This window comes from Anas acuta, chromosome 2 (assembly GCF_963932015.1).
Source record: "Anas acuta chromosome 2, bAnaAcu1.1, whole genome shotgun sequence".
Taxonomy (NCBI): Eukaryota; Metazoa; Chordata; class Aves; order Anseriformes; family Anatidae; genus Anas; species Anas acuta.
In genome coordinates, this window is record NC_088980.1 from 157,177,451 (window position 1) to 157,194,879 (window position 17,429).

General features: G+C 52.7%; 5 protein-coding genes across 5 annotated transcripts; 2 read left to right on the plus strand and 3 right to left on the minus strand.

Annotated features, from left to right (window-relative positions):
• Positions 1 to 233: 233 nt before the first annotated feature.
• Positions 234 to 563, minus strand: LOC137851597 (feather beta keratin-like). Its single transcript, XM_068672843.1, has one exon. It carries the CDS (start codon positions 561 to 563, stop codon positions 234 to 236), a length of 330 nt encoding a protein of 109 aa, XP_068528944.1.
• A 2,467-nt stretch (positions 564 to 3,030) lies between these two features.
• Positions 3,031 to 3,336, minus strand: LOC137851598 (feather keratin 1-like). Its single transcript, XM_068672844.1, has one exon. It carries the CDS (start codon positions 3,334 to 3,336, stop codon positions 3,031 to 3,033), a length of 306 nt encoding a protein of 101 aa, XP_068528945.1.
• A 3,062-nt stretch (positions 3,337 to 6,398) lies between these two features.
• On the minus strand, positions 6,399 to 6,963 carry LOC137851893 (feather beta keratin-like). Its single transcript, XM_068672992.1, has one exon. The coding sequence runs from the start codon at positions 6,780 to 6,782 to the stop codon at positions 6,399 to 6,401; it is 384 nt and encodes a 127-aa protein (XP_068529093.1). The 5' UTR covers positions 6,783 to 6,963.
• A 5,926-nt stretch (positions 6,964 to 12,889) lies between these two features.
• LOC137851894 (feather beta keratin-like) lies at positions 12,890 to 13,219 on the plus strand. Its single transcript, XM_068672993.1, has one exon. It carries the CDS (start codon positions 12,890 to 12,892, stop codon positions 13,217 to 13,219), a length of 330 nt encoding a protein of 109 aa, XP_068529094.1.
• A 2,049-nt stretch (positions 13,220 to 15,268) lies between these two features.
• Positions 15,269 to 15,589, plus strand: LOC137851895 (feather beta keratin-like). Its single transcript, XM_068672994.1, has one exon. The coding sequence runs from the start codon at positions 15,269 to 15,271 to the stop codon at positions 15,587 to 15,589; it is 321 nt and encodes a 106-aa protein (XP_068529095.1).
• Positions 15,590 to 17,429: the final 1,840 nt, after the last annotated feature.

Consider the following 17,429-nt stretch of genomic DNA (forward strand, 5'->3'; position numbering starts at 1 on the left):
AAGAAAGGAGGAGAGTCAGGCTGGCATGCATTAGAACTTTATTGAGGAAGACTCGTGAAAAGGAAGGAACACCAACAGAAGGCCCCTGGTCAGAGGTGCAGGCACAGTGACCATCAGCACCTACGCATTTTGTGTGGAAGGTATTCCCAGAACAAGGAGATCAGAGCATCCTCAGTCCATGAAGTTGGTTGCAGGGCATTGTTAGCTGCTGCCAGGGGTCCTGGCGTGGGTCCTTAGCAGGGGTAGCAGGCTCTTCTGCCAGAGAAGCAGCCCAGGCCTCCCAAGCCATAGCCTCCCAAGCCTCCCAGGCCAAAGCCTCCGAAGCCGCCTCCAGAGATGGGCACTCCCTGGGCGCTGAGGTTGCTGCCCACGGCAGCTGATGCGGAGGATCCAACGGCGGTGTTCTGGGGGAAGGAGCTGAGGATGGGTCCTGGCAGGGTGACCACCACGGTGGAAGGCTGGATGGCGACGTGGGAGTCCTCGCACTGCCTGACACAGGGCTCGTTGCAGCTGTTAGCCAGCGGGGTGGGTCCGCAGGGGTTGCAGAGGTTGTAGCAGGACATGTCTGTGTTGTGGAGGGTGCCTGGAAGAGAGGGTGTTGGGAAGGTGGAGGGTGTTGGGGCTGTGAGGAGTGGTGCCTATGTAGGCAAGGGCAGTGGGGAGGCCTGTGTGTGTGGGGAGCATGGTGGTAGGGAGGTGGTAGGCCTGCTGGGTTTAGGGGCATAACACCTGTGGAGAGATGGGTTCAATGGGTCAGGAGAAGGAGGGGATCGGGGCTAAGGCTCACCTTTTCGGTCACAGGGGAGAAGGCGTCTGGTGGAGTGTGTGAGGGAGCGAGGTGCAGGGCCGGCTTTTATGCTGGTCCGTGAGTGCCTGCAGGGTGAGAGAGCCTCTGCGCATGACAACAGTTGGCGTGAGCTGCTCTTGCATGCCAAAGCCTGGCAAGTAATGAGGTGGGGTGTGGTGTCATGCCCAGAACTTGACCTTCTCATTTCCTGCTGTTGAGGACATGGTATTGGGTCCTGGCGGCACCATCAAAGTGAGAGAATTAGAGGCCGGGGCATTTCTCTGAAAGTTGCATGGGAGGTCAGGTGTATGTTGTGGCCAAAGACTGGTTGAGGTGCAGTGTCATGACTGAGGTCTTTGCGTGGCATTCATGTGGTGTGGCCCAGACACACTGGCCTTTGTGGCTGTAGGCAAGTCTTTGCAGTGGAGAGCATTGGGCATAGAAACGGGTGCTATGAAAAGAAGGAACAAGAAGTGAGTAGGTCCTACACTGGCCATGTTTCCTTACTTTTCCACGTTTCCTCTTTTCCTCCAAAGCTGAAGTCCCCAGAGAACAAAAGGCTTGACACTCTGCTTGATGGGATTTCTCAAGCTGGGTGGTGTGGTCTGTGAGCAGCCCTGAGGTACATGAAAGGCAGGGGACAAGATGGACTATGAGAAAGGGCCAGCTGGTAACCATCATATAACTGGGGATGCTATTTGGGATTTGTGTCAAGGGGGAAACCTATTTATATGACAAGTGTTTAATTTTCTGGAAGATGATTTGGACTTTTCAGTGAGAAACTGGAGGCATGCGAGCTAAACCTGCAAAGGGTGAATGAACATCAAGGCCTTCCACTGGTTAGCCAAGGTGAGTGTTTCGTGGGCTGTCTCTCAGGTGAGTAGTGCACATTGCCAAGGAAGATGGAGAAGCTGAGCCACTGGATGTACTGAAGTGCACAGGACCTGTCAGGTTGCACCTACAAATGCTGAGAGTCCTGGCAGATATCTTCACAAGGCTACTTTCATCTTTCTTTGAAAGCTGATGGCAACTGGGTTCCTGAAGACTGGAAGAGGTTCATCCCACTGTGATGTTCAACAGATGCAGAAGAAAGGTGTGGGGAACTGCAGGCTGGTCACTTTGTGATCGGACGCTGTGTACGATCGTGGTGCAAAAGAAAGCAGCTGTAGGGTGTGCTAATGAGGGGAAATTGTTTCAGAAGGCATGGGCAGAAGGGCTTTAGAATGATGAAGCTTGTGTTTGGTCACTTGTAGGTTTTGGGTGATGTATTTTAAGGTGTTGTGGCCCTTTTCAACCTATCCCGATGACCTCTAGAACTTTGCCTTTGTGCTGAGGGAAGTGGGAAGAAGAAGGGAAGAGGAAGCAAGTCAGGCTGGCATGCTTGAGAACTTGTGGGTCAGCGACGGCACAAAGATGCATCCACATCCACCAGAGTCTTGCAACATATGTGTGGTGTCCGTGTGAGGGACAACTCTGTTAAATAATACTGGCCTCAATAGAGACACCAGAGGGACACCACTCCTCCCCGGTCCCCGCCTGGGCACTGAGCTGTTGAGCGCAACTCTTGGAATGTGACCGTGCAGGCAATTCCTTATCTGCTGAGTGGCCCATCATGTCTTTCCATTTTAGTGCCTAGGAGATATGTAAGAGCATTGTCCAAATACTTCTTGAACACCAAGAGACTTGGGGCCTGATGGCCGCTTGAGCCCTGCTTTTTGTTCTGTTTGTCGGGTGAATTTGGAAGAGCGTTGGGAGAAGAAATAATGAAGAGGCATCTCAGGATTTGGGATGCAGATTCATTTTATTGAGGAAAACATGAAACAGAGGGAGCTTCAAGTGGGAGATGCACATTCTGAGGTGGCTGGAGGATGACCACTAACCTATGTCCTTGCATATAGCGGATTGTCCCAGAGCCCTTAGGTCTCCCTACCCATGGTGGGAGCAGCCCTATAAAGGTTCCCAAGGGACTATGCTAGTGAGCAAGGCATTGCAGCAGAGAGTAGCGGTGGTAGGAGGTGGTGCTGTGGAAAGGAGAAAGAGGAAGAAAGAAGGAGGTATGTTGGCCATGTTTCCTGACAGCAAGGGCTGTCCAATACCTTGCTTGTTTGCTTTGTTTTGCCATGGAATGACGAGCTGTGGCGTGTCAGCTCGTATGCCATGGACAGCACGGAACTGGGTCCTCAGACTGAGAGCTGGCTGGCATGGTGTTGGAGGCTACTGTCAGGGATATTGGCATGGGACCCTTAGCAGGGGTAGCAGGCTCTTCCGCCAGAGATGCAGCCCAGGCCTCCCAGGCCAAAGCCTCCGAAGCCACCGGAGGCAATGGACACTCCCTGGGCGCTGAGGTTGCTGCCCACGGCAGCTGATGCGGAGGATCCAACGGCGGTGTTCTGGGGGAAGGAGCTGAGGATGGGTCCTGGCAGGGTGACCAGCACGGTAGGAGGCTGGATGGCGACGTGGGAGGCCTCGCACTGCCTGACACAGGGCTCGTTGCAGCTGTTAGCCAGCGGGGTGGGTCCGCAGGGGCGGCAGATGTCGTAGCAGGACATGTCTGTGGTGTGGAGGGTGCCTGGAAGAGAGGGTATTGTAATGTCGGAGGGTGTTGGTGGCATGAAGAGCAGTGCTGGGGTAGGCCAAGGGAGTGGAAAGGCCCAGAGTGGGTCTATGGAGAGCCTGGTGGTTGGGAGGTGGAAGGGCTGTTGAGGCTGGGGAGAGAAGGTTGATGGAGAGACGGGCAAGGTGTGGTGGATGAAGGAGCGGAGCAGAGTTCAGACTCACCTTGTTGGGTGCAGGGGAGAAGGCGTCTGGAGAAGTGTGTGAGGGTGAGAGGCGCAGGGCTGGCTTTTATGCTGGTCCCCGAGTATCCATGAGGCGAGAGAGCCTTTGCGCATGACAGTATTTGGCGTGAGCTGCTCTTACATGCCACAACCCCTCAAGTAATGAGGTGGGGTGTGATGTCCCCACTATGTTCTGCCTCCATTTCTTCCTGTTGAGGATGTTGGAAGTGGCGGAACATTTCAAGTGACAGTATTAAAGACCAAAGGATAGCTTTTGAAGGTTCATGTAGGGGTGGATACATGGTGCATTGAAGACAAGGGAGAGGTACATTGTTTTCCGTGAGGTCATGGTTTGGCACTCATGAGGTGTGGTCGGTGGCTTTGTTGTGAGGAGGAGGCCCCCCTTGTTGGCATCTGCAGCAAGCTGGTCAGTGCTTCTCAGGTATGCTGGGCATGATGCGCTACCACTTGCTTCACATTCACTCCCTCCGTGCCTTCATCCCAACACACCAGGCTGTGACTAGCCCTTGTCTTTCCCATTGGGTGTGCTTCATTGGTGGCTTGGTGGCAATCGTGCACGTAGTGGCTGTATGTGGGAGCAAGTGTATGGGAGCAAGACCCCTGTGTTGTCCCTCGTGCCGCAGTCCAAAGAGGCAGAGAAGAGGTGTTTGCATAGCAGGGTGTTGGAGTCACGGGCCTGTCTCAGGGCTGACAAGACTAAGTGCATTGGGAGCCCTGCCATGCTTCTTCAAGGGTTGCATTGGCAACTCCATTGAGCTCCCCTTTTCTGTGGCCAGCACGTTGACAGCAAGGGCTTTGGCCTACTGCAGTTTGTTGGGAATCCCTTGGGCTGTCTGTTGAGGCCTGGGAGAGGCTGTGAGATTTGTGAGGGGGAGGGACAGATATGTGGGAGTGTCCAGAAGGTCTGGGCCCAAAGCACTGGGGTGTTCTTTGAGTTGAATTTCCTAGGGGAACACAATTTCTGTGCATGGTTTTCAGTGTTGACACATACAATGTGGACGTTTCAGAGGGGAGCTGGAGGTGTACATGCTGCTTGTGGCTGTGCACCTGAGGCCCCAGTGGTCGTGGTTGCATTCTGAGGAGTGGGGAATGGCAAGTGCAGCCCCTGATCTGCCAAGGTGACTGTTTTGTAGGCTGTCTCACTGCAGCTTGTTGACGAAGATGCTGGGGAGTCTGTGTAACTGGTTATGCAGGAGTACGTGGGACCCAACGAGCTACACCTGCAAATGCTGAATGTCCCAGGTGATATGTTTGCAATAGCAGTTTCAGTTATTTTTGAAAGGTCATGGTGACTGGGAGAGGTTCTTGAAAACTGGAAGAGACTCATCCCACTCTTTTGTTCAAGAAAAGATGAAGGATGAATTTCTGGGAAATTGCAGCCTGGTCAGCTTGACATCAGTCTCTGGGAAGGTTCTGAGAAAATCCTCCCTGAATGTATTCAAAAGTACGGGAAAGTGATGGAGAGTAGTCAGCATGGATTTATAGAGAGCATATCCCATGTGTGCCTACACAGCATCTTCTACGCAGAAGTGACTGACGGCCTACCTATATGTAGGACTCTGTGATTGTGTTGTGAAGGCGGAGGATCAGAGAGGCACAAACAATATCGATTATTGGCTTGGCCCTATGCAGCATCAGGTCCCTTTGTAGATGGCTGAAACAGGCCCTTATCAAACATGGGGCAACTGCTGGATTCTTCTCACAGAGGCCTCCCCTGTAATCCCCACTACCAAAACTTTGCAACATAAAAACAGCACAATAGAGGAGGTCTTGTGGCACTTTTCGACCTGATCTTGAACCATGTACTTATACAGGGTCAAGAAGGAATCATCATAGAATGGCTCACCTTGAAAGGGACTTTAAGGATCATCCTATTCCAGCCCCTGGCCATAGACAAGGATGCAACCCACGACATCACGTTGGCCAAGGTCCCATCCAGGCTGGCCTTGAATACCACTGGGGCTGGGGTAACCACAGCTTACCTGTTGTGGTGAACCACAACATCCTCACCAACGTCACCATCCTCACAGTGAAGAATTTCCTCCTAATATCTAGTCTAAATCTATCCTCTTTTAGTTGAAGACCATTACCCCTTCAACTATCATTATCTGCATGAGTAAAGAGACATTCTCCAACTTTTTAAGAACACCCCTTTAAATACTGGAAGATCTCAAGGAAATCTCAGCAGAGCCTTCACTTCTCCAGGCTGAACACCCCCAACTCTCTGAGCCTTCTTTCACAGGAGAGGTGCTCAAGGTGGTGCCTCACAAGAACAGAAATGAGGGGTAAAATCACCTCCCTCACTATGCTGATTACTGCTCTGTTGATGCAGCACTGCATGCAGTTGGCCTTCTGGGCTGTAGGCGTGCATTGGTGGATCCTGTTGAGCCTTTCATCCACCAGAACAACCCAAGTCCTTCTCTGCAGGGCTGCTCTCAATGAGTTCTTCTCCCAGTCTGTATTCCTGTTTGGGATTGTCCTGACCCACGTTCATTACATGGACTTGTGGAACCTCATGTGGTTCACATGGGCCTGCTTCTCCAGCCCGTCCATGTCCCTTTCAACAAAGAGCATTGTGTGAAGAATGGAGGAGTGTCAGGCTGGCATGCAGTAGAACTTTATTGAGGAAGACTCGTGAAAAGGAAGGAGCACAAGCAGCAGGGCCCTGGTCAGAGGTGCAGGCACAGTGACCATCAGCACCTACGCATTTTGTATGGAAGGTACACCCAGAGCACGGAGATCAGAGCATCCTCAGTCCATGAAGTTGGTTGCAGGGCATTGTTAGCTGCTGTCAGGGGTCCTGGCGTGGGTCCTTAGCAGGGGTAGCAGGCTCTTCTGCCAGAGAAGCAACCCAGGCCACCCAAGCCATAGCCTCCAAGGCCAAAGCCTCCGAAGCCGCCTCCAGAGACGGGCACTCCCTGGGCGCTGAGGTTGCTGCCCACGGCAGCTGATGCGGAGGATCCAACGGCGGTGTTCTGGGGGAAGGAGCTGAGGATGGGTCCTGGCAGGGTGACCAGCACGGTCGGAGGCTGGATGACGACGTGGGAGTCCTCGCACTGCCTGACACAGGGCTCGTTGCAGCTGTTAGCCAGCGGGGTGGGTCCGCAGGGGCGGCAGATGTCGTAGCAGGACATGTCTGTGGTGTGGAGGGTGCCTGGAAGAGAGGGTATTGTAAAGTCGGAGGGTGTTGGTGGCATGAAGAGCAGTGCTGGGGTAGGCCAAGGGAGTGGAAAGGCCCAGAGTGGGGCTATGGAGAGCCTGGTGGTTGGGAGGTGGAAGGGCTGTTGAGGCTGGGGACAGAAGGTTGGTGGAGAGATGGGCAAGGTGTGGTGGGTGAAGGAGCGGAGCAGAGTTCAGACTCACCTTGTTGGGTGCAGGGGAGAAGTCGTCAGGAGAAGTGTGTGAGGGTGTGAGGCGCAGGGCTGGCTTTTATGCTGGTCCCCGAGTATCCGTGAGGCGAGAGAGCCTTTGCGCATGACAGCACTTGGCGTGAGCTGCTCTTACATGCCACAACTCCTCAAGTAATGAGGTGGGGTGTGATCTCCCCACAATGTTCTGCCTCCATTTCTTCCTGTTGAGGATGTTGGAAGTGGCGGAACATTTCAAGTGAGAGTATTAAAGACCAAAGGATAGCTTTTGAAGGTTCATGTAGGGGTGGATAGATGTTGCTTTCAAGACATGGGAGAGGTGCATTGTTGTACTTGAGGTCATGGTTTGGCACTCATGAGGTGTGGTCGTTGGCTTTGTTGTGAGGAGGAGGCCCCCCTTGTTGGCATCCACAGTAGGTTGGGCAGTGTTTTTTCCGGTATACTGGGTGTGATGTACTACCACTTCCATCATATTTACTCCGTCCATGCCTTCATCCCAACACACCAGCCTGCTTTTAGCCCTTGTCTTTTCCGTTGGGTGTGCTACATTGGTGGCTTGGTGGCCATCTTGCATGTAGAGGCTGTATGTGGGATCAAATGTATGGGAGCAAGACCCCTGTGTTGTCCCTGGGGCCGCAGTCCAAAGAGGCAGAGAAGAGGTGTTTGCATAGCAGGGTGTTGTAGTCGCGGGCCTGTCTCAGGGCTGACAAGACTAAGTGCATTGGGAGCCCTGCCATGCTTCTTCAAGGGTTGTGTTGGCACCTCCATTGAGCTCCCTTTTCTGTGGCCTGCACATCGACAGCAAGGCCTTTGGCCTAATGCAGTTTTGTGGGAATCCCTTGAGCTGTCTGTTTATGCCTGGGAGAGGCTGTGCGATTTGTGAGGGGCAGGGACAGACATGTGGGAGTGTCCAGAAGGTCTGGGCCCAAAGTGCTGGAGTGTTCTTTGAGGTGAGTTTCAAGGGGGAATCCTATTTCTCTTTGTGGTGTTCTATGTTGACTCGTACGATGTGGACGTTTCAGAGGGGAGCTGGAGGTGTGCATGCTGCTTGTGGCTGTGGACTTGAGGCCCCAGTGGTCGTTGTTCCATTCCAAGGAGTGGGGAATTCCAAGTGCAGCCCCTGATCTGGTATGGTGACTGTTTTTTTAGGCTGTCTCACTGGACTTGTTGACGAATATGCTGGGGAGTCTGTATAGCTGGTTATGCAGGAGTCTGTGGGACCTGACAGGCTGCACCTGCAAACACTGAATGTCCTGGGTGATATGTTTGCAATAGCAGTTTCAGTTATCTTTGAAAGGTCATGGTGACTGGGAGAGGTTCCTGGAAAATGGAAGAGACTCAGCGCACTCTTTTGTTTAAGAACAGATGAAGGGATGAATATCTGGGAAACTGCAGCCTGGTCAGCCTGATATCAGTCTCTGGGAAGGTTCTGAGGAAATCCTCCCTGAATGTATTCTCAAGTACGGAAAAGTGATGGAGAGTAGTCAGCATGGATTTATAGAGAGCATATCCCATGTGTGCCTACACAGCATCTTCTACGTAGAAGTGACTGACGGCCTACCTATATGTAGGACTCTGTGAAAGTGCTTGTTGTGAAGGTGGAGGATCAGAGAGGCACAAACAACATTGATTATTGGCTCGGCGCTATGCAGCATCAGGTCCCTTTGTAGATGGCTGAAACAGGCCCTTATCAAACATGGGGCAGCTTCTGGATTCTTCTCACAGAGGCCACCTCTGCAGTCCCCACTACCGAAACCTTGCCATGTAAAAACAGCACAACAGGGGAGGTCTTGTGGCACTTTTCGACCTGATCTTGAACCATGTACTTAAACAGGGTCAAGAAGGAATCATTTTAGGCTGTCTCACCTTGGAAGGAACTTCAAGGATCATCTTCCTAATGTCTTCTGCCATAGGAAGGGATGTCACCCACCAGATCATGTTGGCCAGTGCCCCGTACAGGCTGGCCTTGAACTCCTCCAGGGATGGGACATTCACAATCTTGTCTTGACAACCTCAAACAACATCAATTATTGACTCGGCGCTGGACAGTGTTAGGTCCCTTTGTAGATGGCTGAAACAGGCCCTTTGAAACATGGGGCAGCTGCTGGATTCTTCTCACAGAGGACACCTCTGCAGTCCCCACTACCAAAAACCTTGAAATGTAAAAACAGTACAATAGGGGCAGTCTTGTGGTACTTTTTGAACTGATCTTGAACTGTGTACTTTTACAGGGTGAGGAGGGAATCATCATAGAGTCATAGAGTGTCTCACCTTCGAAGGAACTTCAAGGATCATCTTACTCCAGTCTTCTGCCATAGGAAGGGATGTCACCCACCAGATCACGTTGGCTACGGTCCCGTCCAGCCTGGCCTTGAACTCCTCCAGGGATGGGGCATTCAAAGTCTTGTCTTAACAACCTGTTCCAGTGCCTCATCACACTCACAATGAAGAATTTCCTCCTAATGTCTAGTCTAAATCTATCCTGTTTTAGTTGAAGACCATTACCCCTTCTCCTATCATTATCTACACAAATAAAGAGACATTCTCCATCCTTTTTGAAGACCCTTTAACTATTAAAAGATCTCAAGGAAGTCTCAGCAGAGCCTTCACTTCTCCAGACTGAACATCCCCAGCTCTCTGAGCCTTTCTTTCATAGGTGAGGAGCTCAAGGTGGAGCCTCATGAGGACAGAAAAGAGGGGGACAATCAACTCCCTCACTGTGCTGGTTACTGCTCTGTTGATGCAGCACAGGATGTGGTTGGCCTTATGGGCTTCAGGTGTACACTGCTGGGTGCTGTTGAGCCTTTCACCCACCAGAACAACCCAAGTCCTTCTCTGCAAGGCTGCTCTCAATGAGTTCTTCTCCCAGTCTGTACACCTGTCTGGGATTGCCCCAAAACAGGTGCAGCACGTTGCACTTGGATTTATTGAACCTCATGTGGTTCATATGGGCCTGCTTCTCCAGCCCGTCCAGATTCCATTGGATGAAGAGCATTGTGTGAAGAAAGGAGGAGTGTCAGGCTGGCATGCATTAGAACTTTATTGAGGAATACTAGTGAAAAAGGAATGAGCAAAAGCAGCAGGGCCCTGGTCAGAGGTGCAGGCACAGTGACCATCAGCAGCTGTGCATTTTGTGTGGAAGGTACTCCCAGAGCACGGAGATCAGAGCATCCTCAGTCCATGAAGTTGGTTGCAGGGCATTGTTAGCTGCTGTCAGGGGTCCTGGCGTGGGTCCTTAGCAGGGGTAGCAGGCTCTTCTGCCAGAGAAGCAGCCCAGGCCTCCCAAGCCATAGCCTCCCAAGCCTCCCAGGCCAAAGCCTCCGAAGCCGCCTCCAGAGACGGGCACTCCCTGGGCGCTGAGGTTGCTGCCCACGGCAGCTGATGCGGAGGATCCAACGGCGGTGTTCTGGGGGAAGGAGCTGAGGATGGGTCCTGGCAGGGTGACCAGCACGGTCGGAGGCTGGATGGCGACGTGGGAGTCCTCGCACTGCCTGACACAGGGCTCGTTGCAGCTGTTAGCCAGCGGGGTGGGTCCGCAGGGGCGGCAGATGTCGTAGCAGGACATGTCTGTGGTGTGGAGGGTGCCTGGAAGAGAGGGTGTTGGGGGCGTGAGGAATGGTGCCTACGTAGGCAAGGGGAGCGGGGAGTCCTGTGCTTGTGGGGAGCCTGGTGGTTGGGAGGTGGAAGGGCTGCTGGGGCTGGGGGCAGGGACTGTGTGGAGAGGTGGGTCTGATGGGTAAGGAGAAGAAGGGGATCGGGGCTAAGGCTCACCTTGTTGGTCACAGGGGAGTAGGCGTCAGGAGGAGTGTGTGAGGGAGCGAGGTGCAGGGCCGGCTTTTATGCTGGTCCTTGAGTGCCCGCAGGGCGAGAGAACCTGTGCGCATGACAATATTTGGCGTGAGCTGCTCTTGCATGCCAAAGCCTGGCAAGTAATGAATTGAGGTGTGGTGTCCTTCCCACAACTTGACCTTTTCATTTCCTCCTGTTGAGGACATGGTATTAGATCCTGACAGTACCTTCAAAGTGAGAGTATTAGAGGCTGGTGCATTTCTCTGAAATTTGCATGGGAGGGCAGGTAGATGATTTGTCGAAAGGCTGGTAGAGGTGGGGTGTCATGAGTGAGGTCTTTGCATGGGATTCCTTTGGTGTGGCCCAACCACACTGGGCTTTGTGGCTGTGAGCAAGTCATTGCAGTGGAGAGCAGAGAGGGGGACAATCAACTCCCTCACTATGCTGGTTACTGCTCTGTTGATGCAGCACTGCATGCAGTTGGCCTTCTGGGCTGCAGGCATGCATTGCTGGATCCTGTTGAGCCTTTCATCCACCAGAACAACCCAAGTCCTTCTCTGCAGGGCTGCTCTCAATGAGTTCTTCTCCCAGTCTATGTTCCTGTCTGGGATTGCCCCGAACCAGGTGCAGCACCTTGCACTTGGACTTGTTGAACCTCATTCGGTTCTGATTGGCCTGCTTCTCCAGCCTGTCTAGGTTCCTTTGGATGAAGACCATTGGATGAAGAAAGGAGGAGTGTCAGGCTGGCATGCATTAGAACTTTTAGATTAGAACTATTGAGGAAGACTCATGAAAAGGATTCTTTGAGAAAGAGCTGGGGTTGAGGATTTGGTGAGCCCTAGATCCAACCTCATCCCAGAGGTTCAACCCTCATTCCATGACACTGATTGCAGTGTCTTGATGGTATTTGTCAGGGGTGGTGGCCAGAAAATCCTGATGGGAGAGTTATTCAGTTTGTGCTGACTTCTGACCCATGCAGAAGTCCCTTAGCTAGCCCAGACCTTTGGTTGGGCAAGTGAAGGGCTTCTTATATTGCAATGCCTCCCTATATTCCAAAGCAACATGCACTACTCACCTGTTGGACAGCCTGCAAAACATTCAGCTTGGCTAACCAGTTGAATGCCTTCGGAGTTTTAGCTCACATGCACTAGTTCTGCCTCAAATGTCCAAATCATCTTTCAGAAAATCAAACACTGGGCAGAGAAATAGGTTTCCCCTTTGACACAAATTCCAAATATCCCCAATAACGCAATGGCTGCCAGCTGGCCATTTTTCACAATCCCTCTTCTCTTCTGCCTTTCATGAAAATCAGAACCACTCCCAGACTGACCCAGCCTGAGAAATCCCATCAAGCTGACTGTCAACCCTAGGGTTTTCTCTAGGGACTTTAGGTTTGGAGGAAAGGAGGGGAAGCCTATGCTGTCGAGAAACAAGGCCACTGTAGGACCTATTCACCTCTCATTCCCTCTTTTCAAAGCATCCTCTTCTATGCCCAATACTCTCCACTGCAGTGAAATGCTCAGAGAGACAAAGCCCAGTGAAGCTGGGCCACACCACATGAACGCTACGCAAAGACCTCACTAATGACACCGCAGCTCATCCAGCCTTTGGCCACATCATCTACTCGCCCTCCCATGCACCTTTCAGAGAAATGCTCCAGCCTCTAATTCTCTCACTTTGAAGGTTCTGTCAGCATCTAACACTATGTCCTCAACAGTAGGAAATGAGAAGGTCAAGTTGTGGGAATGACACCACACCTCACCTCATTACTTGCCAGGCTTTGGCATGCAAGAGCAGCTCATGCCAAATGCTGTCATGTGCAAAAGCTCTCTCGCCCTGCAGGCACTCACGGACCAGCATAAAAGCCAGCCCTGCACCTCGCTCCCTCACACACTCCTCCAGACGCCTTCTCCCCTGTGACCAACAAGGTGAGCCTGAACCCCGATCCCTTCCTTCATCCACCTCCCCACATACTCTCTACCCCCAGCCTCAGCAGCCCTTCTGCCTCCCCAACACCATGCTCTCATAAAATCCCAGGTCTCCCTGCTCCCCTGCTCCCCTTGCCTACCTAGGCACCGCTCCTCACGCCACCAACACCCTCCACCTTCCCAAAAACCTCTCTTCCAGGAACCTTCCACACCACAAACATGTCCTGCTACGACATCTGCCGCCCCTGCGGACCCACCCCGCTGGCTAACAGCTGCAACGAGCCCTGTGTCAGGCAGTGCGAGGACTCCCACGTCGCCATCCAGCCTTCCACCGTGGTGGTCACCCTGCCAGGACCCATCCTCAGCTCCTTCCCCCAGAACACCGCCGTTGGATCCTCCGCATCAGCTGCCGTGGGCAGCAACCTCAGCGCCCAGGGAGTGCCCATCTCTGGAGGCGGCTTCGGAGGCTTTGGCCTGGGAGGCTTGGGAGGCTATGGCTTGGGAGGCCTGGGCTGCTTCTCTGGCAGAAGAGCCTGCTACCCCTGCTAAGGACCCACGCCAGGACCCCTGACAGCAGCTAACAATGCCCTGCAACCAACCTCATCGACTGAGGATACTCTGATCTCCGAGGTCTGGAAATATCTTCCACACAAAATGCACAGCTGCTGATGGTCACTGTGCCTGCATCTCTGACCAAGGCCGTGCAGCTTGTGCTCCTTCCTTTTCACGAGTCTTCCTCAATAAAGTTCTAATGCATGCCAGCCTGACACTCCTCCTTTCTTCACACAACACTCTCTATTGAAATCATCCTGGACAGGTTGGAGAAGCAGGCCCATGTGAACCACATGAGGTTCCAGAAGTCCAAGTGTTAAACGTGGGTCAGGGCAATCCCAGACAGGAGTACAGACTGGGAGAAGAACTCATTGAGAGCAGCCCTGCAGAGAAGGACTTGGGTTGTTCTGGTGGATGAAAGGCTCAACAGGATCCACCAATGCACGCCTGCAGCCCAGAAGGCCAACTGCATGCAGTGCTGCATCAATAGAGGACTGGCCAGCATAGTGAGGGAGGTGATTGGCCCCCTCTACTCTGCCCTTGTGAGGCCCCTCAAATGATTGGTCAAGATATAGGTAGGGCAGGTCAAAAAATGCCACAAGAACTCCCCTACTGTTTTGGGTTTACATGGCAAGGTTTTGGTAGTAGGGTCTTCAGGGATGGGCTCTCCCATCTGCATGGGGAACCTATTCCAGTGCCAAACCACCCTCTCGGGAAAGAGCCTTTCCCTAATATCCAAGCTGAACCTGCCCTGACACAGCTTCAGGCTGGTCCCTTGGGCCCCACTGCTGCTCACTCAACTCCCTCTCCACTGCTCCCATCACAGGGCAGGAAGATCTCCATGCCCCAGGAAAGTCTTCTGCACACAAGGATGAGGTTTTGGTCACCCTACCTGCATCCAAGATGCATGTCCTTTCATGCTGGGCCGTTCTCCAGCCTCTCCTCCCCCAGTCTGGACATAGATCCAGGGTTGCCCTGTCTCAGATGGGGAATTCGCCAGTTGCCCTTGTTAAATTTCATGCTGTTGCTCATAGCCCGGTCCTCCAATTTCTCAACATCTATGTCCAAGGCTTCTCTACCCAAAATGGAGCCCTCAGGAACCCCCAGAGTGACTCCCTGCCAGGCACAGGTAACCCCATTTACAACTACACTTTGAGTCTGACCAATCAGCCAACTGCTCAACCATCTCATTAGATATTAGTCCAGCTGTGTGCTTGACGTTTTGTCCAGAAGGATATTCTGAGGAATATAATCAAATCTCTGCTGAACTCCTAAGAGATTACACCTACTGGTGGCTACACATTATAAATGAGAGGGGTAACATCAGCATAAATAAGTGTGCCAGTGCCTCATGCCCAGCACATCTGGGAAGCCCAGACCAGCCTGCAGTATGGCGATGCCAGCAAATAGGGCCCCCTCCTCACAACAATGCAGCCGCAAACAGCACCGCTTGAGTGACACGCCATGACCTCACTTCATGACACCCCACCTCTCCCATGCTTTGGCCACGTCTGCTGACTGCCCTCAAATGCACTCTCCATGCAAATCCATCCAAAGAGCCACTCTCACTTAAAAGATACCGCCATGGCCAAATAGACATGTCCTCAACAGGAGGAAATGAAAAGGGTGCGTTGTGGGTTGGACAAAACACCCCACCTCATTACTTGCCAGGCTTTGGTGTTTAAGAAGAGCTCACGCCAAATGTTGTCATTCGCAAAGTGTTTCTTGCCCCGTGGGCACTCAAGGACCAGCATAAAAGCCGGCCCTGTGCCTTGCTCTCTCACACACTCCTCCTGAAGCCTTCTCCCCTGCGACCAAGAAGGTGAGCCCAAACCCCATTCCCATCCTTCGCCTACCCGGCCAGCCTTTTCTCCCCACACAGCCTCTCCCCCCAGCCTCAGCAGCCTTTTTCCCTCCCCAGAGCCATGCTCCCCACAAACCTAGGCCTCCCCACTCCCTTGGCCTCCCCCAGCAGTGCTCCTCACACCCCCAACACCCTCCACCTTCCCAACACCCTCTCTTCCAGGGACCCTCCACACCACAGACATGTCCTGCTACAACCTCTGCAACCCCTGCGGACCCACCCCGCTGGCTAACAGCTGCAACGAGCCCTGTGTCAGGCAGTGCGAGGACTCCCACGTCGCCATCCAGCCTTCCACCGTGGTGGTCACCCTGCCAGGACCCATCCTCAGCTCCTTCCCCCAGAACACCGCCGTTGGATCCTCCGCATCAGCTGCCGTGGGCAGCAACCTCAGCGCCCAGGGAGTGCCCGTCTCTGGAGGCGGCTTCGGAGGCTTTGGCCTGGGAGGCTATGGCTTCGGAGGCCTGGGCTGCTTCTCTGGCAGAAGAGCCTGCTACCCCTGCTAAGGACCCACGCCAGGACCCCTGACAGCAGCTAACAATGCCCTGCAACCAACTTCATGGACTGAGGAAGCTCTGATCTCCGTGCTCTGGAGGTACCTTCCACACAAAATGCATAGCTGCTGATGGTCACTGTGCCTGCACCTCTGACCAGGGCCCTGCTGCTTGTGCTCCTTCCTTTTCACGAGTCTTCCTCAATAAAGTTCTACTGCATGCCAGCCTGACACTCCTCCTTTCTTCACCCAATGCTCTTTGTTGAAAGGGACATGGACGGGCTGGAGAAGCAAGCCCATGTGAACCACATGAGGTTCAACAAGTCCATGTACTGAACGTGGGTCAGGACAATCCCAAACACGTGTACAGACTGGGAGAAAAACTCATTGGGAGCAGCCCTGCAGAGAAGGACTTGGGTTGTTCTGGTGGATGAAAGGCTCAACAGGATCCACCAATGCACGCCTGCAGCCCAGAAGGCCAACTGCACGCAGTGCTGCATCAACAGAGGACTGGCCAGCATAGTGAGGGAGGTGATTTTCCCCCTCATTTCTGTTCTCGTGAGGCACCACCTTGAGCACCTCTCCTGTGAAAGAAGGCTCAGAGAGTTGGGGGTGTTCAGCCTGGAGAAGTGAAGGCTCTGCTGAGACTTCCTTGAGATCTTCCAGTATTTAAAGGGGTGTTCTTAAAAAGTTGGAGAATGTCTCTTTACTCATGCAGATAATGATAGGAGAAGGGGTAATGGTCTTCAACTAAAAGAGGATAGATTTAGACTAGATATTAGGAGGAAATTCTTCACTGTGAGGATGGTGACGTTGGTGAGGATGTTGTGGTTAACCACAACAGGGAAGCTGTGGTTACCCCAGCCCCAGTGGTGTTCAAGGCCAGCCTGGATGGGACCTTGGCCAACGTAATGTAGTGGGTGGCATCCTTGTCTATGGCCAGGGGCTGGAATACCATGATCCTTAAAGTCCCTTTCAAGGTGAGCCATTCTATGATGATTCCTTCTTGACCCTGTTTAAGTACATGGTTCAAGATCAGGTCGAAAAGTGCCACAAGACCTCCTCTATTGTGCTGTTTTTGTGTTGCAAAGTTTTGGTAGTGGGAATTACAGGGGAGGCCTCTGTGAGAAGAATCCAGCAGCTGCCCCATGTTTGATAAGGGCCTGTTTAAGCCATCTACAAAGGGACCCACCACTGTCCAGCAATGAGTCAATAATGGATATTGTTTGTGCCTCTCTGATCCTCCACCATCACAACAAACACTATCACAGAGTCCTACATAGAGGTCGGACGTCAGTCACTTTTACGTAGAAGATGCTGTGCAGGCACACATGGGATATGCTCTCTATAAATCCATGCTGACTACTCTCCTTCACTTTTCCATTCTTGAGAATACATTCAGGGAGGATTTCCTCAGAACCTTCCCAGAGGCTGATATCAGGCTGACCAGGCTGCAGTTTCCCAGAAATTCCTCCTTCATCTGTTCTTGAACAAAAGAGTGGGATGAGTCTCTTCCAGTTTTCAGGAACCTCTCCCAGTCACCATGACCTTTCAAAGATAACTGAAACTGCTATTGCAAACATATCACCTGGGACATTCAGCATTTGCTGGTGTAGCTCGTTGGGTCCCACAAACTCCTGCATAACCAGCCACACAGACTCCCCAGCATGTTCATCAACAAGCTCCAATGGGACAGCCCACAAAACACTCACCTCAGCAGATCAGGGTCTGCACTTGCCATTCCCCACTCCTCAGAATGCAACCACGACCACTGGGGCCTCAGGTGCACAGCCACAAGCAGCATGCACACCTCCAGCTCCCCTCTGAAACGTCCACATTGTATGTGTCAACAC

Coding starts and splice junctions, on each gene's coding strand:
- LOC137851598 (XM_068672844.1), bottom strand. CDS start 3,336: ATGTCCTGCTACGACATCTGCCGCCCCTGCGGACCCACCCCGCTGGCT.
- LOC137851597 (XM_068672843.1), bottom strand. CDS start 563: ATGTCCTGCTACAACCTCTGCAACCCCTGCGGACCCACCCCGCTGGCT.
- LOC137851894 (XM_068672993.1), top strand. CDS start 12,890: ATGTCCTGCTACGACATCTGCCGCCCCTGCGGACCCACCCCGCTGGCT.
- LOC137851893 (XM_068672992.1), bottom strand. CDS start 6,782: ATGCCACCAACACCCTCCGACTTTACAATACCCTCTCTTCCAGGCACC.
- LOC137851895 (XM_068672994.1), top strand. CDS start 15,269: ATGTCCTGCTACAACCTCTGCAACCCCTGCGGACCCACCCCGCTGGCT.